The sequence below is a fragment of the Bombus bifarius genome, unplaced genomic scaffold, assembly GCF_011952205.1.
Source record: "Bombus bifarius isolate JDL3187 unplaced genomic scaffold, Bbif_JDL3187 scf7180000009790, whole genome shotgun sequence".
In the NCBI taxonomy this organism is placed as follows: Eukaryota; Metazoa; Arthropoda; class Insecta; order Hymenoptera; family Apidae; genus Bombus; species Bombus bifarius.
In genome coordinates, this window is record NW_022885336.1 from 247,864 (window position 1) to 272,980 (window position 25,117).

Here is a 25,117-nt window from a genome sequence, read left to right on the forward strand (position 1 = left end):
TTTTTAAAGTGTCTTCCTTTTCAAATTTACATGTTATAAAATTTATGTATTATTTTACATATTGCATCGAATGTACTATAATATAGTTTCATTGATTTAAGCCTATCATTATGTAAGTGTGCCATGATTGTAAGGAAATAACGTGTATGTTTATTGGGATTCAATATTGTTTCCTCTATTATTGTTATATAAGGATTCTTGCTGTTTGTATATCATCAAATTGAATTGTAATTTAATTACAAAAAAGGGACTTATAAAAAATTCGTTCATAAAAAATTTTAATATGACACGAATATTTTAAAAGTAATTAATTAAATCCGATCTCAGATGTGAACCAATATGTGAGTTTATTCGTTCAATGCGTTACATGGATTACAAATGTCCCTTCTATTTGTACTTTTCTACTGTGTATTTTATACTATTTTTATCTTGGAATATTATTCCATCATAGAGTATAATATCCTATTGAATCATCACTAAAGAATTATGTAATGTAGTTCTATTAATGATATATTATTATTTGTTTATAGTTTTAGTGAAAACATGGTTAGATCATTAATTCTGAAATTTATCAGTATGTATTTTATTATAAATTCTTCATACTATTCAATTTCGTTAAATACGAGTCATGAAAAGTTAAACAGTTTTAAAAAGTCAGTCAACCAAATCATAATGGACCTATGCGTGAAAATTTGTACTATTATTTAAATAAAAATCATATCAAGAAAAGCTTGCATTCGAAATAATTACTATCCTTTAAACAACATTAATAACAATGCCAAGTAACTCGATGTTGCATTACTTTATATTTCTTGAACGTTATGTAAAAGACTAAAAAGTCATAACATATTTGCTTAACAATCTGGATATTAATTAAGGAAAAAGGTGTCAAATAATACAATCAAATGTTTACTGTTTTCTTAATTGTATCATGCAAATACTTATTAGAATTCATAAACTCCTTATACATAATTTTCTTATTATCCTATATATATATGTATGTATATATTTTATAATATTATAAATATATGTACAACTCGACTCATCGACATAACATACTAATTGATTGTTTATTGACAAATACATATTTCTCATGAATATATATATACAGTGAATATAAAAAGTATTTATACATCATCGATTTTTGTTAGAAGTTATGCGTCCAATGCAAATATTAGTACATATTTTGATGAAATAATTAAGAGTGAAGCTTGGTAGTTAAACAAATATTTGTTTGTTTAAATTTTTTATTAAATAAATTAAAAATATTTAATATTTTGTCCCCAATATTAAATATTCGCATACAATGTATCTATTAATAATAGGATAATAATTGTCGAAATCCAGAATTTTTTTATATCCACATATAACAAAATTGTTTCCCAAGGAAAATATGAAATATCCATTTAGACTTTATGAAACTTTATGAACAGAAGCAGAGTATCTACTATTCATTCATTCATTTATATACATCAATTTAATGTATCAATTTTATAAATGTTTTAAGTCGTTCTACTACTTATATATCGTGGAATTTCGTATATTTTAAACAATTGAACAATATACTTCCATATTTACACTTAATGAGATATTTAATTATATGAGATAAAATAAAGAATTATCATCTATGTTTAAAAGTACCAATATTCGCTTCAAGTTACGACATTGCAATAAAAAGTAGATGTTGAAATACTTTCTATATATATTGTATAATTCGTACAATCTGTAATCGTAATGAAAACAGTCTCCTTCAACCCATACGTTCAAACTTGTTGAAAATCACACATAATTCAATATAATGTTGGAAAAAATATTCCTTTACTCTTCAGTACATGAGTATGTTTCGTGGTATCTAATGAAATATTATAATTACGGGACGTTAATATTTATCACACAATACGAAATAAGTGTTAATAGGCGTTTGAACAATATCTCTATGTAATATTAAAGCGAAAATAATTTAGTAGCTAATATTTGTCGGTCGACCATTTTATCCTTCGTCAAAATTAATTTAGTTCCATTGAATTTATTAATTCTAATCAATGCTATTCCGGCAATATATATAATAATATATATAATATGTTATTATAATAGTCGATAATGTGTCTGCTATATACTTGCACTATTATCCATAAGTTTAATTACATAAACGTTTAGAAAATTTTTAATAAAATTATCAAACGGGTAGACATTATTGCTATGAAAGATTTCAGGATAAGGCAATGTTATTTAAGTACTAAACAGAGACAAAATGGATTTATGAAATTTTATAAAACACGAAATAAAATACTATCAATAAATAGAGAACGATGAATACAGTTAATGATAATTTATTCATCTTTATACATATTCGAAGAATTATATTATATATCAACAATCTATTTTACTGTTTCTTGTCATTTTTCATTTATTTTTGTGTGAAATATTATTTTTTTCACTTCTCGCATGATTCAGCGTCATAAAACTCGTGAACAATAGTGCAGTGTATATCATATAATACTGACAATGAAAGTATTTATCGGCTTGCAATCACTTTTTCTTTGTTATTATATAACTGTTAGAAATTTTCTTATTATTACTATAAGAAAAATCATAGCATATATAATTATATTTGTACAAGTTACGCACATGTATTCATACATGTTAGTCAACAATCGCATGCGTTCACTTGACAATCTCATCAATTTATATTGAGGAAGTCATAACTATTATATTCCAATTGCATAACAATTTATAGATAAAACGCTACTTTAACGTAGTGCCAATATTTTTGATATAATAATAATAATAATAATAATAATATGTTATTATAAATATGTATATGAATGAATAAATAATTAATATTTAGATGATAATAAATAGTACTATAATAAATAAAATAAGAGAGCACAAAATGCAATAATTTAATGAAAGCTAAAATAATAAATCTGCTTTTAAATTGAAAATACTACAATATGTTTTATTAAAATAAATTAAGAGTATCACAAATTATGTTTTCGTCGAATTTAAAAAGTTCTAAAACCAAAATAAAAGATCTAAGAAATGTAATTAAATTTCTTCCTCGGTATAGATCGGTTACAATGTAATATGTCTCTGTTACCAATACACAAAAAATTTTTTCGGTTAAGGCAATCATTTTAGTAAATTGATGACTAAAAAATCATTATTCCCGCTATTAGAAATGTTTTATCTAACTGGCATTTTAGCGTTTCTCTAGTCGTTCCTACACTAAGTTCTGAGTACTTAAAATTGATACGCGTTCGCTTATTCGATACAAAAATGATTTGTGCCCTATTTGATAAGGAGCTATTTGTGCTCGAGGCAACGTCAAATGTTTCATTTCATCGGTATACAGGAGCTTTCACGTTGTTGGCAAGCCAACAGGCAGTGTTTCGCTCTTATCATCTCTCAACATTAACAACACCAATTCAACCTTACATACGTTGATGTATCGTAGCATATTGGAAGATTAATGTACATCGTACGGTTATTTTTCTTGCAATATTTTGTTCAGTAAAATATTCCCAATTAAATGCGGTAGCTGTTACGTTCTCCATTTGTATTGTACGTAAAAGCAAGCAGTTATCGGTAATTGTTTAACGAATAAAAAGAGAGTAATGTTGCATCCACGCGGTACATAATAAAATTTATGAACAAATGCGTTGTATGATACATACTGAAATGAAGAAATAAATAATGAGATATAATATCGATCTAAAGCCTCGTGTAGACTAGCCCAGTTACTCGAATTCAATTTATTTATAACTTAGTAATTTTAAACACATTACTACAAATTTGTTATTTTATCAATGTGATTTAAAACATCCCTTCAAGTTTTGCGAACAAGTTCCTTGAGTACTTTAAGTTGCAAATTGCTCTCTTTGAAACAAGTACCAATTGCAATTTCAGTAATTTGAGCAAACAACCGAAACAAAGTAACTTCAAATTATAACTCGACTTTCACAAATTCAAACATAAACTCAAATAACTGGATCAATCTGGTTTGTGTGAACGAAACTTATATAACAGTGTTACGTTTAGTATAAAAATACTAACACTCACAAACAGCTTAGAAACTTAACGAAAAAGTTGACCATCGTACGATGTATTAAGTTTTGCATTATCATAACGCATTCGAAATACATTGCATAAATAGCGTACATGTATACATGTACATATATTGACATTTATGTATATATAATCTATAAATATTATGTTGCAAATGAATTTAAAGTTGAAAAAAGGTTGTTAAAAATGTATATAATTAGTGTAATATTGTACAACATGGTACGATTTCTACTTTACTACGTATACAACTTGTGTTACAACAACAAGTATTTATAGTTACTTTTATAAATACCTACAGGAAATATTATAGTAAATTTCCAAGTTAATCTGGAGTCCAAGTGAATATCTTCAGTAAGTTTACCTATTAATTGTTCAATATAATATTCAGATAAAAATAAACTCTTGTACTAGAAATTAAAAATAATGCAAAATGTACAAGATGTCCGGTCAATAAGATTTCCCCATTTGTTTCATATAAATTTATATGATAATTAAAACTAAAAACAAAACTACATTACATCGATCTTCCTTATTTAGTTATAACGTATCTGTCAACCAAACACTAAACTGTGTCTATGTGCAATTTTGCAATTTTATGATAGTTTCTTCTCATCACTCTTCATTTGCTTATAAAATACTTATATTATACAGTATACAGCGTTGCGTTGCTGGATATAATATTGACGTACACAGAGATACTATTATGTTTCTATCCAACATCATACGGTTATGTTTATGATCTAGGAATTTTGTTTTGTGAAGAGACGTTTATTAATAACAATTTCTCAAGCTTATATTACAGTCCCTGAATCGTCTATTTTGTAAATGATATAACAATTGTAAAGTATTCATATCTGCCATTTTCTTTATTTAATTCTTATCACTTTTTTGTCTTTTATGTAGTCAAATTTTGTTCACACGAATGGCTACTTCTATTCGTTGAAAACACACTCTATTCACAAATGGTCAGAAGATTACAATTTATTGCCGCACGATGCATAGTAATAGTAACAACAGTAACGACAACAATAACTATAATGATTTTAATAATCACGACAATATGTGGAGAAAATATATCTGTATTATTGTACCAGATTTAAAATATATAATATAATGTGTAGTACAATAGAATACTGTTAGTACTCCAGGAAAAGTTAAATTTTAATATCTCTAAAGAAACGTTACACGTGATCCAATATTAAGACCTATATAACAATAAACAAACTTAACAAATATGGTAAATATCAATCAAATTAGTATAAGGCTATACATAACTATCTACATAAATATCCCATTTAAGTTACTCCATATTTGATAAACTTTTCTAAAACAATTGCTTCATTCAATTATCATAACAGTATAGTTTAAAAAAGAAGAGAAACATTATAACAGGTAAATTAAACATAGTAATTATTGCAACTTCTTAAATACTATTTTATACCTATAATTTGTGCGGTTATTATAAATATATGGTATTTCGGCCAAAAAATTACAGGCATATATTTCAGCGAAATGCCTTTAAATTGAAACGATACCGTATAACAGACAATCGTTAATGATGCACTAATTATTAATGAACACTAATTGTTAGTGATACCAAGGAATCTTTTGCTTTTACTCTGAAATCATAGAGAAGCATTGAAAGTATATAATAATTTTATATAATTCACTTAAGTTTATTATTATATTTTATATTTTAATACTACAGACATGTACTTACATTTTAATTCAAATTATGAAAAATCGTATTCTTAACTTCCAAGACAGTACGCCTTGCATCTTTCGGTTAAATATCGTTAATCTATAATAAAAAGTCTTAAATCTTTGATTAGTAGGAAATCGTACTGTGTTCGTCGACGAACATCAATTCTGTATCGTTATTTATCGCACGTTATGCCTATCTTCGATAACGTGTTTAGTATTTCAGATAAATGCGTCAACTGGATTCGAGGTCTCGAATCAAATCCGGCACGCTTTTGAAGCGCGTATTTTCCAAATAATATCGGCGATTACGTCGGATTTGCGCAGAGTGTTCGTGCCGCAACCTTTCTTCCTGCAACGAATATTCCATTATCGACGAAGACGAGTTATTTCGGAAATATTGGCGATGGGATGACTGTTCAGTTCCAGCGTAGTGAATCACGGGGTGCCATTCTGCCGCCACGCTATACTAACTAGCATGCGTTGGAGATCCTATGTCCTCCGTCTGCGTGGCGGCATCCCTAACTGCAAATATAAAATTCTAATTAATCGTATCATTCTACTGAGATACAACGTTCTAATAGAAATAATTTTAGCGTATAGCGAGTAACAGAGTGAATTGTTTCAGAGGCAAACTGATATAATAGAACACGCTGCATATGTTGAGTTTAACCCTGTTGCGTTCCTTCAATCCAGTTTCTCTTATTCAATCCTATTTTTCTTTCGATAGAAAAGTTGACGAGTTTGCAGAAAAACTGTTACCCATACTTTTTAAATATATATTTGCTATTTATTTTTTAGTATTTCTTGTTTTTTAAGTAAATATTTCATTGAAACATTTACTTAAAACCTACCTTATCCTAAGATTGATTTCCTTCGTGTTTTTAACGAACTTTATTGTTACATACCGTTCTTCGTTCAAAGGGCATACCCATACCGAGCTTTCCTTCGTAATCACATAAGAACGAAATTCACTTCTTCTACGATATCAGGAGGATCAACTCAACTTCTTCTACTTGCGCTCTAGACTCGTTCCACAGTAACATTCAAGTAACAGTTAAAGCTCATCAGTCAGTCTACATCAACTCGAGTCAAAGGACAGTGCAAGGAACAGCAAGAGTCAGAAGTCAAGCAGAATCTACAAGTCGAAGGCAGTCAATCGACAGAAGATACATCATCACCGTCGTCGACACGAAAGGAGTCTCAGGTTGTACTCGTTCTTAGTTGTCATTTCACATACGCAATCTTGTATTACATTGAAGTTGTTGTATCAGTCAAATATGTAATAACCTGTTAATAGCAGTGTTATATTCAATCAACCACCCTTATTATCCCACAAGAAATAAGGTATCGAACGATTCGTGGCGTCGATTAGTCAAATCGTAACGGGAATTTACGACTCCCGTTGGCGCGCTTCTTCGAGATCGCGTCTGTCCGCGGACGTACGAAAGTACATGTGGTGAATACATACTGGTGAAGGCGGAATCTAAGAAGGATATCGAACAGATCCTCTTGTAGTTTGAGACCTGTACAGAGTATCGTTTAACGAAACTCCGGTGTTGCTCGCCGCCGATCCGTCGAATACGACATGGAGTTTGGTTGTTTCGCTCGATGCCTTGATTACGCCGTGGTGTGGTAGATAATACCCGCTATCGTCGGCGTTATCGGTACTGATTCTTGACATGTGTCCCCGATCCAGGTAGTCTTGTAATACCGCTCGATAGTCGGCTTTAAAGCGTTTGACGCGTTGGAATCGGCGGTTGAGTGATGCGAATCGTTTCATCGCTAGCGCTTTGGGGGATCCAAGCGATGGGAGCTGGTCGTTCAATGGGAGGGCGACGATGTATCGTCCTTCGCTGGTGCGTCGGACGTGAGCTCTGAAGTGTTCTTCGCATCGTCGATCTGCTTCTGAGATGTGTTGAATCGGAGGTCCTTCGTCGATTTCTCAAAACCGAGTGAGGTTTGCTTGCAGAGCCGTTGTGGATGTGTGGAATGTGTTTGTCGCGGTTTGGGAATTTGGACTCTCCCCGATTACCCAGCCGAAGCGTGAGACCATCTCACGCGATGTAATCAATAGACAAAATACAGATGGCAAGGAGACAAATGTACTGGCTAACAAGTCGAAAATCCAAACTAAGCATAGAAAACAAACTAAAAATATATAAAATGATCATAAAACCAATCTGGACATACGGAATAGCACTATGGGGAACAGCAGCAATGAGCCATATAACCAAAATAGAGGCAATGCAATCTAAAATACTCAGAACAATAGCAAACGTACGTTAGAAACGAGGACATTCGGAAAGACCTGGGAATACCAACGGTCAAGGAGGAGATTAACAGAAGTGCAAGAAGGTACAGAGAAAGAATAGCAACGCACCCGAACCGGCTGGCAGCGGAAACGGTCGGCGCAACAAACATAAAAAGAAGACTAAAAAGGAAGCACCCAACAGATCTCACAAAGGACATAACCTAACATACAAACACTCACCACACTAAAGAAATAAATTAATCAAATTCGAAGATGGTATCCCACTGGGGGGTAGCCATCCACATGCTATATTACTATATCACTAAGCTATAATATTTTACCAAATATCCTACTGGACAAATTGTAAAATGTAAATTAAAAAAAAAAAATACGCGATGTAATATACATAAATATAGAATTTCCACAACTTGAGGATCGAAGTTCAACGGAACCCTTAAGCTATAATCAGTTGGTACCACCATTTGCACGAACATATTAACGTCAATTCGATATTCTACTTTTCAGTAGTAAGTAAGCTCGTTAACAGACTCTCGAAATCGTCTGGAGACTCGATGTTAAATGAAACTTTGTATTCTGTATTAGTCTGACTTCGTACTACGTCATTTGATAACTTCATCTTCTTGCATATCTCCTATGTTTTATTATTGTATTACAACAAGTTTATTGTCCTTGTTGTAGATTGTAGTCGTGTGCACTATATGAGAGGATGCGTGTATATTAAATACCATGTGCATACCTCACGTAGGCGTAGCATCATTATGTAGGACATGTCCGGTCTCCCAAGGAAGTGGTGGCGGTGTATTGGCTAATGACGAAGAGGAACACCGAGCCATCGAAAATCGGTCTATTGAGCAACGCTCTAAACCTGCAAACCAACGTATCGAAATAACATGTAATAAATTGTAATACTATTACACAATTTATATATCTTTTGACCAATAGAACAATGTAATTCTGCTTTCTAAATTGAGAGAAATTTTACGTTCTTCCGCAATTGATCGGTACGTCAGATTATTGTACATGAATATACGTATAGTATTCTGTTCTGAAGCATTGTAAAAATTGATTTACGTTATTGTTTTTATTATTATTACAGATTTATATTATATTAGATTGTTATTTCAAATATGGAACGGTAATAGGCATTTCCACTCGGACAAAGACGTTTCATATTTATATCATCAGTTTTGGCAACGTCAAATATAAGAGCAATATTTCTTCATCTCGTACAGTGATAATAAGATTTCGATATCATCCAATTCAATTGAAATAAAAGTTTTATATCGACGCGGTTTCGCTAACTCTAGTTACAATGTATGTACGGTACCTCAACCACTTCCTGAACAATTTCAATCCGTGATAGATATACAGGGTGTTTAAAAAATGGGCGATACTTATAAGATGTAGAAAAGATTTAATCCTACATTTTCGACTTATTTTCGTAGAATAATGAGGATTATTCTACGAAATAATAATGAGGATTACCCCTCATAAATTCACGTCATTTTTCCAATTCGATTTTCTCAAAAATCATGTTTTCGAGGCAATTTCGTTTATCTTTCATTTTCATCTTATTTCGAGCCCATATATATCGTCAAGGAATCTCCCTGACCATATTCGTGCCACGAGTTACGGACCAACTTGTATATTCTCCAACTGTCTCAAATAGGACATCTTAATTAATTCATCAACCCGCAATGAAAATTAGCAAAACGCTCCGGAGCGCATTAAATCACGGCGAGAACATTGGGAAACACGTGAGACCATTCAAACGTAAAAAATGTGACGAGCGATACCGAGTTCAACGAACAAGTGGAATTTACGACCTCGTAAAATTCGAATTGAATTGCACGTCGCACGATACATTATCCGTACTTAAAAAGGATAAAATTTTTCAACCATCTGTACACACGAATGTGTACGATAACCGAAATAAAATAAAAGCAAGATGAAAGTGCGATATCTGGGACCACTGGTGCGTGCACGAGTCAGACGTATTTCACCAGACTCGTAGAGCAAACGTTTCAGCGGTGAGTTGATAGTTCGGATTGATTAAACGATCTTTTGAACTTGCGCTGCGAAATACACAACTCCCTGGTTTTTTCAACGAGAATCGTATACGAAGATTTACTTTGTTCATATATGAGAAATAAAAGTGGACAATGATATTAAGAGGAATTCGTACGGCGAACAAATCCTGCAAGATTAGCATAATAGTTATTGTTAGAATTTAATCTCGGAATTAAGATTAATAATCTGTGGAAGACACAATGTTTGTGTTGAAATAATATTATGTGATATTTATTAAACAATTATTATAGGAAATATAAGTGTGTTGTGGAATGTAGACAGTTGGCTAGTTATTCTCAGACTGACTGACTTAGTGACCCATGGCCCTTGAAAAAGTTTTGAACCCCACTCTCTATGCAGTAATGAGTGTGACCTGTGTAGATGTCTGTGTGGCGTCACATGTGCCACGAAACCTTCTAGTAGCTTCTCGACGTGCCCAATGTTCCATCCATATCCTTACGCTTCTTCCGCAGAATTCTCGAAAGAGCATGCACGCGCCAGCCGCCGCGGTACATCTCACGAACGCACGCTAGTGGGGATATCGCTGAGCAACGAAGGGAAGAATCCGTTCGATCAATCACCTCATCTGTATGCGATTAATATCGTTGTATTCCAACAGTCATAATTGAGCAATTGAAATGGTAAATGACATACGATCAGTCACGAAAGTCTCCATACGTGCTATAACAAGGTTTTCCTTACTAAATTAAAATTTCACCGAATATCGTATAAAGTTAGAATATTCTATGCAAAGAAGTTAAAAGTTACTTCAGCAGCTAAATAAAATCCTCGCGACGTATTAACATGATCTATAGTTTGAGATAACGAGGCTAAGAAATGTGATTTATGTCTATTTATCTGTCTGGATATTTTTGTAAAATAGCATAAAATAGCATATAAAATAATTCTTATGATCCTATTCGATGATTATCACGATCACTAAAATTGAGAATTCGTGGTGTAGGGACACGTCCTCTTTTTGGGGGACACGTTCTGACGTTTCGTCGGCATTGCGGACAGCTTCATCAGGATTAGAATGACATACTGATAATAGTATGTGGGTTGTGGTAATTTGCTATTAAAACGAGGAATTATTTGTTATCGGTGGGTTGCTAACGAGTAGAATTCAATTGGTAAGTTGGACAATTAAAAATAAAAAAAACAGTTTCAAACATCTTCCTATACCATGATGAAACTCAGTCGGCTAACAAGCAACGTCACACAACAAAAAATTTTGAATTTTAGTGGAACCTGGTGTGTATGTAGAACATATTCGAGCGTACAAAGACTAATTATCTCTCCCTGTGAAGAGTCTCTTTATTTAAAACATTTATTATTATTGTATAATGATTCATGTTTTATTACTGAATTAATGCAACGATATATTCAAAATTATTTCTCTCAGAAAGTATTCATAGAAGATAATAAATAACTTATAAGAACTATGTATGTACTTTCTGTCTAGGAAAGTTTCGGAGATGTCAGACGAATAAAGTTATAGCCTTATTCTATACACATTATTTGCTTTCCCGCATGATTTATCGAGAACTGTTCAATACATGTAATATTATCTGAAAATGTGAGTATCGTGTTTTATTGGAAAACTATCAAGGTTATACAAATTTATATTTATGCATCTTACGGCATTTTATAGAACTGTAATAAATTTTGTAGATATCTCCTTTGTAGATGATTATTCGCGTGGAATTAATGCGGATAACATTTATTTGTGTTTATTCCTGTGACATGATTCATACATTAAATGTATTTATGTATCCATGTTTATGAAACTACAAGTGGAATAAATTATTATTTTCATGATGTACATCTAAAATGAGATCTAGAAATAATTTTAACGCGATAGCTGTGTATCAATTAATATTTAATATTTACTGTAATAAATTAAATTAAAAATTTGGAATATTTTGTAAATGTTATATCAATAAAATTATATTATCTACGTTTCATTTCATGTTAAATATGATACATTTCATAATATGGTATATGTAAAACAAAATAAGGAAACAATTTTGATTATATTAACAAACTCAAAACAGCAGTATTACATTTAGCGTTAAATAGACGCATATATAATTTATAGTATATTTCATTATTACAATATTTATAATAAACAAAAAAGTATTATTTTGCGATGTTCAAAGATATAGGTAATTTTCTCGTTACTTAATTCAACACCATAAATTACGTAGTTTTTAACAAAAGGGAAGAGTCCGAACTTTTAGGTGTTCAAATAAATTATAGATGAAAGAATGTTAGACTGTTACAGACTCTAATCTTTTTTGAAGAATCAAGAGCGCTTTAATGTGATCAATGTTTCGAGCTAATTACAGTAACATGAGCCAGCCTTTTAATAGCATCCATTACTGGAGTTGACTGTGTTCTCTCGTGCACCGTCCATAAACGAAGATTTACAGCGGTCTGATAACAATCAGTTCCATTTAACCACCGAACATGGATGTCTTTTCCATAAAATGCATTATTCAATCCAGACATTTACGTATTTAAAACTAATTCTGAGTCACGGAGTATCTATATTACTAACTAAACGTTAACAATAAATTAAGTTTTTGGAATATGTATATGCTGCTGCATATGCTTCAATTATTAGAACAGTTAAAATACAGATAATTAATATATCAGTTTAAATACAACAAGAAATAAATTGAAATCTCTTTGAAGAAGAAAAAGTGAACTATATAAAACTTTATCGATTTTTATTTTTCTAACTTTTAATTCAAATTAAAATTAAATTTAATCTTCTTGTAACCTTTAATTTAAACTTTTATGCTTAATATTTACAGCCTTAAAACATCTAGAAACGCTGTTATCAATTATATTTCTGAAATATTTAATATATGATATTTCTTAAATTAATCACTATTATTATATCATATTTATTATTGTCTATTAGCGAGGCAAACTTCATTTTAGAAATTTTGTTTATTTCGCGCCAAATGAATTTTTATTTTCATACGTGTAAATATGAATTGTAATAGTGCTCGTATACATGTATACAGAATTGCTGTGTATGGATTTGAATATCGATACAGTATCAAAACTATCATAATTGAATGTATCGTATTGCGGGTTTGAGTACGCGAAGCTCTATTATTTAAATGCAATACGATATCCCAAACAATGAAATTAGTAATTTCGAATTAATTAACTTGGCGATAAATTACGAACACGAAAATAACAATTACGTTACTTTTGAATATACGAATATATATCTTTATATATATATCTGAATATATATCTTTAGGTAAGAACAGACAATTATTTATTAACAATAAACAATATTTATGAACATTAGAAATTATATAAACATTAATTCACTTGGAAAATTAAAAATAACTGTGAATTCGTCATAAATATGGTAGAAGTAAGTCCAAATCGCATGAATGTGTATGTAAAGCAATTTTGAATGCGCTAAATGAAGAGGTTAAACGGTACAGACAGATTTATGCCGTATATGTAAAAACGCTCTGTGGTAAAATACAAATCGTCCATAAATTTAAAATGCCATTCAGTGCCATGAACACTTTCATACGCATGAATTCATCGATTATTGAGTAAATTTTAAATACAATGTCAATGATATTGTTTTATGCAAAAATATAACGATTTTGTCGCTGCGTTTGAAGATCATTGAACGTTATTCAGAAGTTTTTAGAACATGAAGTATTTTCGTTGTTTAAGAAAGTGTTTTATGAACGGACCACTCGACATTTAATTTGGTCATATTCACAAGCATGCTTTTTCTAGCCACAAACAAATGAAAAATATTATATTTTAAATTTTCAGGATGATTAGATAACATATATATATGGTTTTACATGGTTCAATCATGTTTTTACTAGTACGTTCAGCTTCCGTGAACATTGTAACTGGCTTCTTTCCAAATCACTAAAAGTTTTCAAGCCTGTCCACAAATAGTTGCATTTGAAATTTTATTATTTTTAACATTAATTTATCTTCAGAATTATATTCACGAAACGCCGGAACAGAGCACAACGTGCAGATAAAAACACGATTGAAAGCCAAAGAACCACAAATACGCCAGGTTCCGAATAAATTGTGCACGGTTATGAAAGTAATTATCATAAATTGTACGAAGGGAAAATAGCCGTGGCCTAATTTCTTTTTAAAAAATCCCCAGAAATTCGTAGTCGCTAACACATATTTCCTTTGCGATTAAAAGCTTCCCTCGTGGAGCTGTAAACTAATTCGCGATTTATTAAAAAGCCTGGAAACGCGCGGCAAAAGGAATAGCACGGGCCGTCGCAATAATTTCTCGCGGCGAAGGTTCTATTTCAACAAAACTCTCGAATCTTTCTTCGTATGCGAGACAAGTAGCAGAAGCATCAGGTGTTTAGCAACAGTTCTCACAATAACGGATTCATTGGAGAGAGGAATGGCGAAAAGTTATTTTTACAGATGAAAAGAGGTTTAATCTTTTTCTCTCTCTAGACAGAGCAGATGGCTTTGCGTATTACTTCCACGATTTGCGAAAGGAAATGCAAATATTCAGACCCGCGGAGAAATGGAAAAAGCCAAAAAACTGAAATAGGATTTATAAAACGGAGATTGAATGGAAGATGAAGATTATGTTGATTTAGCTGACGCATGAATAAACAAATTTGCAGCACCATCTTCCGCACCAAAGACTATATCAAATGAACTATCTGAAAGAAGATTTCGAGTATTACGCGAAGAATGTGTCAGATTGTGCAATAAGTTTGCTCGTAGACACGTAAGAACGTCAAGTATCGTCGCTTTGTATGTATAAGATTTATTTAATTAACGACGTATGTCTTTTTACCGTCACATTTTGAGAATTTTATTTTCAAATTTTACTAAAGTTATTACCTACGGTGTTATGAAAATGGTTACAGTCTGTATACCTATTACGATCGTTGAATTATGTTTCATCTTTCTGTCGCATTAATTTACGCTCCTCTTATATTTGTGGTTATTATGAACGTAGTATAAGTACGTAGTTAAACGAAATTTTTTCTCTTAACATTTTATGCCGGGGTAATACATCGTGCTATACAATAGTGTTCTTAAAAGATGAAATATGGACAAATTTGTTAAGGTGAAAATTATGAAAACATTAAATATATGGATTGTGCTGCCATTTCTTAGCATCGTATAGTTGCATCGTATTTATCTTTCACGCTTAACAAGAAATTAAATAAGAAAACGAGTCATTTTTTAAATATCTTCTTTCATTGATTGGTCACAATCGAATCAATTATAATTAAATTATTGTTAAAGGTCATTGTTAGTAAACTGCGAATGTTTATACAATACAAGTAAAAAATGGAATCTGTGGATAAAATTGTTTTGCCCATTTTATTTTATAGCGATATTTGTCTATTTGGCATACTTTTGCACGAATTGCTAAAAAAAAAGGTTTATTTCTTCCAAAAATTTTAGCGATTATAATGTTGGATTAAAGGTTTCTTTTTATTGAAAAATTTTAGTTTCTTTCATAAAAAGTAAACATATATCAATTTGTATGTTTAAATAGGTTTTACACAGTACTACAATTTTTTCTTTAAAGGAATATTAATCTTATTCTTTAGAATACTGAAACAACAGACATTTTAATTTTACGTATCTTTAATTTCTTATCTAAGGATAATAATAGACCAATGATTGAAACAGTCTCCTTTCACGAATGAAAAGAGTTCCGATATTCTCCGTTTTTTCTTTCTTTTATTTCTATCGATTACCAAGCTACATCTATTTCAACTTCAACGTCCAAAATGATGGAACCGTTGGTTTTCATGCAGATTGAGAGTTACATCTACGCACAAAGATCGTTTCCGATTGTTTCAAATAAACTTCTCGAATGAAAAGATTTGAAAGTTTGTGTGACGGAACAAAAAACGATCGTGATCTGGAAACTAAATTGGTAGGAGAATGGTTCGTCGCCAGAGCTTCATACGGCTTATCAAAAATATTGACGTGTATTTCTTTTTCATCATAATGTAGTAATCCATGTGACGATAACGCACTATACAGATACCCGTATTCATAACTGACTTTTCTGTTGAAACTTATAATGTGAATAGTTATTCAACATTCCTATTAAGCCTGTCAATTTACGCAGGTAAATGGGTGAAAGTTATAACTTTTAAAGAATCCGGTAAATATCACCCTCATAAAAGTTTTCTTTATAGGAGAAGCTATTACGGCGCACGTGCTAACTAGAAAGAAGCCAAGTTTAGTTGTAGTCCTTGCGAGAATGGAGATGTACGACTGGTTCAGTCAATTTCGAATAAACTAAATTCAAAATAAGGATTAACAAAATTGTAAATAGCCGCCAATAGCAGAGATGGATACGATTCTAAATAAATAAATTAAAGTAAAAGTACTAAACCAACGCGTGATTTTGTACGAAATACGAAAAGGTATTTAATTACATTAGAAAAAGATACTTAATTACAATGTAATGTATAATTTCTGTCATAAAATCAACTGGACAATTTTTTATCGTGACAACCTTCCTTAATGACAATTCCATGAATGAATAATAATTTCTTGGTAGAAAGTTTTTATTCCATTCATTAATCATTCATGGCATACTCAATGTTGTGAAAAGAATCTGACTTTTCAAACATTCTCAGCCTTCCGCTGCATGATTCCATGCTTGGCCAAGTACGTGCGTACAATATTCATTATCTTATCCATTGTTATCGTTTACTTACACTCTACACTATGGAATCTGCATATCCATGTTACCTTAATCTTTGTGTTACGACATGTTCAAAATTAAAAACTCTCATAATAGAAAATATAAGACGCCTGTTGCTTTACGTTGACATCTGACTTGCCAGCTTTATTAAAAAAAATTAAAAGTATAATACTGTATAATGTATAAATAAGTAGATATATTTATTATGCAAGTTTTATTCTTTATTACGATTCTATGCTCTATTTTTTCAAGTAACTCTTCGATATACAATTAATTATTTGGAAATTATTAGAGAATATTTAGAAACTCGAAGACGTCGAATGTTTATCCGCATTTCATATAGGACGTGCTTCACATATTTTGCATTCAACGGATGCTGAATATTTGTCACTCGGTGGGCAGTTACATACACGTGACTTAAATGCCGTTTTCCGAATAAACACGTGGCGTACAGATCTACAGAAACATTTTAGCCAGGAATTCACAGAGTGCGGAATAATTGATATTAATATTTCGAATGTTAACATTAAAATCAAAACACTTCCATTTATTAGTTTTTAAACTTTATCCTGTGCGAATTTTATTTCAATATGCAAACGATTCTTGCTCGATACGAAAAACAGTAAAGCGTTTAATTTCACTTATTTGGCTTTGCTATACCGTAAAATAAAACAGGTATATTGGTGTGAAATTTCATTCACGGTACGATCAACATGACTCGTTTGAATGATAGCTTTCAGGAATGAAATCCTAACGTAAGGAATAAAATTCACTGTATTCTCAAAATATTTCGTTTGTCCGTGTGTAGACTTATGTGTTGATAAATTAAATGGCATAGGAGACGCACCTAAATTTCTGTACTTACGTCCAGTGGATGCATGAGATATGCAAATGACGGATGCTGGCGTAATTTACAGAAAGCAGTTTTAAGCAGCCGCTCAAAGTTGGACACTTTACACGGATAATCGTGTAAGACCCTAAACGGATAGCGCATTTTGTTGGAAATATTGTATATTTTGTAAATATTTTCCATTTATTTCTTGTACGTAAAGTAGAATGATTATGAAAGCTTCCTTTATAAATTCTTAAGAGTACAGTAACACGATTTTGAACATTTAATAAAATAATTCTTATCCCAGAACATGTTTATTTTTATCCTATTTCGGAGAAGTTTATTTCAATGTTAAATGAGAAATGTTGAAGCACACGTTGAATAGAGAAAAGCAGGAAGAGCACTTTATCTCCTTGATCGCTATTCAACAAAAGACCCTAATTGCTCAATATCCGTAAACTCTACTGTAAATAGAATAGTAATTGTCTATTCAAGGTCGTTGAGGGGTAAATTCTATTACGTTAGACTAGAGGAAAGTAAAAAAGAGTAGTACGTCGGATGAGAAAAAGCTGGAAACAGTATATCGCTACGAACAAAAGCTACAAATATCACTTTATACAAGCGATACGGTGATATAAAAAGCAAATTGCGTAACATGATTATAAATGAAAGAATGTAATAGATCTTTACTGTAGCTGTAGCCTATAATTTCGTCTTTGAAATATACGTTATAGTAGAAGCTCATTTATTTGAAGCCTTTGGGGCTAAACATTTCATGTAACTGGAGAATTCCTATAATCGCATAATTCTTTTCAGTATAATTTCTCATTAAATAATAGAAACTGAAATTTATATTTGCTTATTCAGCTGATAGGAGTTCGTTTAATTGGGTACCAACTAAAATTTTGTTTCAATAAATGAAGTTCCACTGACTAAAATTTCTAGCTTCCTCCGTGAATGGCTTTATTCATACGGCAATACGAGATTCTATAAACGTCATTTACGATTGTACATTTACATCCATTTTACTGTAGATATTTATGATCGAAATAAACTGTATAATTACGGAGAAAGTTTGTTGTATGAAAAATTTTTTGGCAATATCTTAAGACATTTAAAATTGAAATTTTATTAGGGAGAAAATAAAATAGTATTTAAACTAAACCACTTCCCTTTCAATAAAGTTTCACGTCATTATAGATCTTTAATATATATGCATTTACTTAATCTATGGAAGTATTTTTAAATTAATACATATTTAATACATAATTAATACATATTTTCACCTGCAATGTGTCGACATAATATTATATAGATATAATTTTGCTACTATCAAATTATATTCTCTATTAAATTGAAGCTCCCACATACCTGATAAGTCAACTCCTCCCATACTGCAAACATCAAGACCACCTGTGCTAGTAGCGCAACAATGCTGTTTCGGTCCCAACGGTTTTGGCCTACAAAGTACCTGCGTATAAACAAGGAAAATTCAAATCAGTGATACGCTCTATTAAAAATGCTAAATTAGAGAAGAATGTGATAAGGCGAACGTACGTTTATATGAAATTTATCGTTAAACATTGTGTTACGACCGTTCGCGGAGAGACGTGGTCGCGAGGAAAACGCGTCAGCGAGAGGCGTAAATTCTCGCTACGATTCGGTGAATCGACGCCGCGAAGTAGTCGTTCCCCTGTTTCGGTTAAGATAACAGAGGTGGTTAAATGAATATGACACAATAGAGTAAGTTATATTTCACCGTTTATTCCAACAACTTATAACGAAGACAGTTACGCTGGTACGTATGTACGAGATGAATGAGTGACTGATCTACGGGTGTGTATACCCGGTGGAAGGATGTTGACCGTTCGAAGGATGTGAAATCAGAACTGTCTTGAGAGACGATGCTGTGTCGGAGGAAAGCTAAGGATGGATGTGTCTAGCGCACGGGACCATTGGATTTGTTTGTGACGATTTTAGTTAGGAGAGTGAAGGAAGTGGCTTCGTTGTTAATTGGTTAACGAAGGGTCTTAACCGCCCTCGAGAGAAAGTGGTTAGTGGGAGGAAAGTTGCAGCATACGTGAGAAAAACTAACTTTCCCTTGTCACGCCGTGGTAGACAATAGTCTTTGGAAATTCTTCGGAAACAGACGTTTGTTTGGTTTGAAGGACCTTTTCTAGGAAATCTATGAGATTTATGGAAGGTACTTGAAACTATGGAGGATACGCTGCGAGTATCCGAAGACATCTGGTTGCCATATTGCCCGCGGTGTGTGGCCTGGGCTAGGTAGAGTGTTACGCGACGTAACACATTGGAAAAAACGAAATTATCATATTGCAATGTATTGTGTTCTAATGTATTTATAATTACAAGAATTGAATTAACATTTAATGATTTCGAAATTTTATGCTTTTTAAAATTCTGTTTTCTATCGTATCGCTGCTTTGTAACATAAGTTTATGAAGTTGAAAAATTTAAGTTTTTTATTCAGATTTATTATAACAGATAATTGATAACGTCGATCCAATTTATATAATTGGAACATGATGCCCCGATCAATTCCAGAACGTTTGAAAACCATAATATTTTATATTCGAGTCTCATGGTTCAGCTACGTTCTGAATGGTCGAAGTAAAATACTGAAACTTCTTCAATAATGCATGAAGTTTTCTGTGTGAATTCGCCAACAAAGGTTAATATGGCTGAAGATCAGGCAATGTAAGTATCGACTATCGCGATTTCTTTTCTTTGAAGTAGACGAAAAGTTATAACCTGTGATATTCGTCTTTCCTGATCGAATCATCAAGCACATTTAGGGATTTATTAACGCTCAACATGAGAATTATTGAACCACGCTTTTGAATAATGGATTTAACTTAGACTTACTTAACAATGTCAAATATAGGTGCAGTTAATTGTTCATTGAACCAAGTATTGGAAAATATAAGCAGAAAATTGTTTGAAACTTTAGTTTGCCTCGTGAAGTTAGAACTTCAATTTCTCCCAAATCAAATTATATTTAACTTTAAGTTATGTATTTTCATAAAAAGGAACCTATATTACTTTCAAGAAGTAAAATTAAAATTTCAATTTTATTAACTTTATTTTATCATCATATTAGCAAAAGTGTTGAGCGTTTACTATCCCGTTTAGAATTTCGAAACGATTATGGTAGTACAAATTGTATTCTTCAGATAGAGAATTGTGCACACACGTAAATGAACATTGTGGATTAGTGGATTTGCTAATTACCATTGACCGGAACACGAGCGCGTGATATATCCAACCCTTGATGGACAAATGTTCCTACAGGGAAACATTTTGTTCGAGAGTACATTGTTCACCCTCAGGAGTACAAAATACTACTAAGAGAGGCCCCAGAAAATTTTCCTCGTTTATTAGAATTTCCACTATTAAAGATGAACAGGTGAATTAATATAAGAAAAGAGAAATGTTTTAGTAACTTTCCAAACTTCAAATGAAATTTTTCGAACCTATCATTAAAAGCCCTTACAATAACAGTGACAACTTTGATCTTAGCATCCAAATTATTTTTAATTATACTCAGAGTGACGAAAGGGAAATAGTTACGAACCATTATTTGTGTATATGGATGTATAAGTGTATATGGATAAATTTCTGCAATAATGAATCAAATTTCCAATGAGATTCTTTGTTAAACGAATTCGACTAATTTACTTATCTCATATAAAAAAATCACATAGTTTACTGTTTTTATACAGTTTTAGCGAAGATATGCGGCGATAGTTGGACATTAATTCTCCTGTATCTGTGAATATCCTGCGGACATACTACTATAATAACTCAGAGACTAACAGAGATCTAGTGGTACTAGTTTGGCAAATTAGTCCAAAGCAAGGATGAGCAAGACTTTAAGCTCCGTGATCACACAACACGTCAATCGCTGTTGAATATGTACAAACGAAATATTTACAGTAGAGACTTTGAACTAATACGAAAACATAATTGACAAATGAAATATTTTAATAATAGAATTAATACCTTTTTGTTTGTACTTCAGAAAAACTAAATTTCGTTTATTTGAGCAGAGGTTGTAGATAAATATTTAAAACTCCCATATCTTTCTAACAACTACGTTATTATATTGGGTTGTTCAGAATGTATTCAGTATGAAAAATTCATAATTTAGAAATCATTACATATCTTTGCAAAATTTTACTACACAAATATTGCTTTCAATCAAACGACATCAAACGACAATGTTTAAAAATGCGAAGGAAGAATGTTCAATGTTACTCTTTATCACGTTAAAGGATAGTTTCAAAAGCCAAGTTTCTGACGTGATTTGAACAAAAAGATGGCTTAGTCAATTGTCTTGATATTTCTTCGATTCAATGCAGAATAACGTATTTTCCAATACTAATGGCTTAAAATTCATTGATATAAATAAGCTCGTGAGAAATTAATGTCTGGAGCCACTAATTTTCATCTAGTAATTTATTATCATAGCGTTATAGAAAACGGTGATAAATTACAGGTGATGATATTCGCGGAAATATAACGTGAAAACATTTAAACGCATTATCGTTGAAAAGATTGGACTGGAATTTACTGTGCTGGAAGATAAAGTGCAAACATGATTTATCACGTGAAACAGATTATACCGCTTATATAAATGTGACTATAAATATATACGAATTCCCATGCAAAGTGGACAATTCTGAAAACAAGCACCAAGATTAAAGTGTTTGGCTCTGTAACTACAGAGGGATAAAGAACATCATAACTAATTCTCTTTCTAGACTGAATTATTCGAGCGTACAAAAAAGAGATCATACGGCATAAAATGTGACAAGATTACAGTGGCATGGGATTATATACCAGAAATTATGTATTTTCTTTTTCTTTTTTGTCGGAATATTATGATTGGCATCTTTAGTAAAAGTGAGCTCTAATAGAAACACGGGTTAATAGTATTAAGATAAATAAATAAAATAATCGGATGATTGTACAAAAAATTTGTATAAACATAATATAAAGCTTCTGTCTTGTATCATCGTTAAACGAAAAATAGCTATGCTGTAAAACTAATTAATTTGAAGTTTCATATTGCTTATTAACATTTAAGATGAGAAACTTCAAAGTTGCAATTTGTGCAAGAAAAGGCTGTTTGGATTAGTTGGGTTAGCAGTAAGTAAATAAATTACATTTTATATTCGCGTAGGAAGATAATAATATGCAATTTATTAGGATCATTAAACTTTAGTTTTCAGAGTTATTATTAATTATAGGATAATTTAATTGGAAATTGACGTTATTTACAACACATTCACTGGCAATGAGCGTGAATATATAGCCTAACGAGAAATAATCGTTAGGATGATTCATTAATCGTTACTATACTTAACTAATGTTTTAGAATATTTTAAATTGCATGAATATACATAATATATATATAACATACATATAATATATACAGGGTGGTTGGTAACTGGTGGTACAAGCGGAAAGGGGGTGATTCTACGCGAAAAAAGAAGTCGAAAATATAGAATATAGAAATATAGAATATAGAATATAGAAAATATAGAATTACCAGCCACCCTGTATATTATACAAATAAAGTTTGAGTTTCGAAGGATTCCGAGATTTTGGGATTTCAAATGTTGCGACTGTAGTTACGGGCTTTTTAAATATATGCTTGAATTTTATAACAATTTCAATGCAAATAAATCTTACTGACAAGTAAGAGAAACGTCTTCTTCGCTGATAATCGCACAAGCTGAAGAGATTCCTCGAATTACTATCAAGGGTGCTGTGGCAGTATGAGCTGTTGTTCCATCTCGCTAGAACTATGTCTCCCTCGAGATCGATTTTACGACGATACAATTCTAGAACAAGGAAATTCCCTAACATCTCTCTATATCGAATAGAAGTAACCGTGATCATTTGTCTAGCCACTTCAAAGAAATAAGGCCTCACGATTTCTGTGCTATACCACATCAAATATCACATACATGTACTAGCTTCATGGAAACTTTAAGTATTTTTTAAGTACAAATCTGTTTCGCTGAATTTATGGCAACAGTATATAACTTTTACCGAAATGTACGAACTAATGCTAAATTAATATCCACGAACAGTATTCATTTTTTGCAAGATTATAAATTGAAATTATCTATTAAAAGATTTAGTAATAGTATACATTTCGTTTGGTATCGGCACCTTAATAAAATAATCTTTAAATCAATTTTGGAAAACTTTCTTCATCTGACTCGTAGTTTAGAAACTAAACAATCTGAAGATCAAGACATTAACGTTATAGCACACATGTGTAACGATTTTCTACAAGAATTGTTCAAATACTTTTGTATTTCACTGTGTGCAGATCTTCTTCCTCGAGTAAAATCACCATATTCGGTAGTTACTACAAAAGTGATCCCAAACGTGTCTGCTAATAATTACCTGGCTGTAATAAGATGCCATTTTTTAAAATCAAATTTTGCGCGATGAAGGGGCTAGCATGAGAGTCTCTCTGCTCGTTCTCTATACGGACATATATCAACGTGCTTGAGCAGAGAAAAATTGGTGGACACGGAAGCCGCAGCTCTGTGGACGATGGACTTGCAGCGGTATATTCTATGAATGTAGAGAAGTATGGCAATAAGCTTCTGTATAGAAGCTGAACCTATATACGAACTTACACTCTCACCACTATCGTTCCTTCTCATTCTGTCTTAAAGGTTGTCGACATTGCTTGCTCGCGGGCAAAAGCATCCATCCTTGTACGCTAGGACCAAATTGAACGACCTTATACTATTCTGATAAGGAATGGTGTAAAAGAACAGGATGACCCGTCATCGATAGATCAAAAGTACATTTTCAGCTACTCGATGGGTATTATAAAGTTGGAACTTGTATCTTTTAGTAATCGTGTTTAATATATAAAATACGTTTTAACACATGTCTTTGATAGATTTTTTAACATATTATACGATGAAAAATTCAAATTTATATACTTTTAATAAATTAGTACGAAATTATTACTGGAAAATTGGCAAGATTCTTCATCCGTGTGATACATGTAGAATAGGACCTGTCAAAACTTTTGCTATTCTCTGTTCGTTTAATAAAATCGGGGGCGTGAACGTATTTCAATAGAAAAGTTTTAATGGTATTCAAATCACGCGAATTGCCTGACCATAAGAATACGTGGATATTTTTCGGTACGAGGTGGTAATAAATTCAATGAATTAAAAAACTGCTCTATGTATGCAAGAATTTTTGTAATCATAGTAAAATCGGGGAGAAAATTATTCTACGTAAGAAAATTAGTTTCAAATATTTTCTATGAAAGTCTTTCGTCCGAGCCTTCCTTTTCGTTGGAATTGATTTGGCAAACTGATCAAATATACAGAAAATATTACACGATTGTCATGCAGTTTCACCACACATTGAAATATTC

The 25,117-nt window shown here is 31.7% G+C and overlaps 1 protein-coding gene across 5 annotated transcripts in view; it reads right to left on the bottom strand.

Annotated features, from left to right (window-relative positions):
- Positions 1-4,913: 4,913 nt before the first annotated feature.
- Positions 4,914-25,117, bottom strand: part of LOC117215754 (trace amine-associated receptor 9) — a 107,730-nt gene continuing 87,526 nt past the window's right edge. For all 5 annotated transcript variants that reach the window (XM_033462218.1, XM_033462217.1, XM_033462220.1 and 2 more), the window contains 3 exons: positions 19,045-19,144; positions 8,781-8,909; positions 4,914-6,294 (listed from right to left, as the gene is read on the bottom strand). In XM_033462218.1, the coding sequence (XP_033318109.1) occupies positions 8,782-8,909; positions 19,045-19,144 (228 nt within the window). In that variant the 3' untranslated portion in view covers positions 4,914-6,294; position 8,781. The remainder of the gene's footprint in view (positions 6,295-8,780; positions 8,910-19,044; positions 19,145-25,117) is intronic.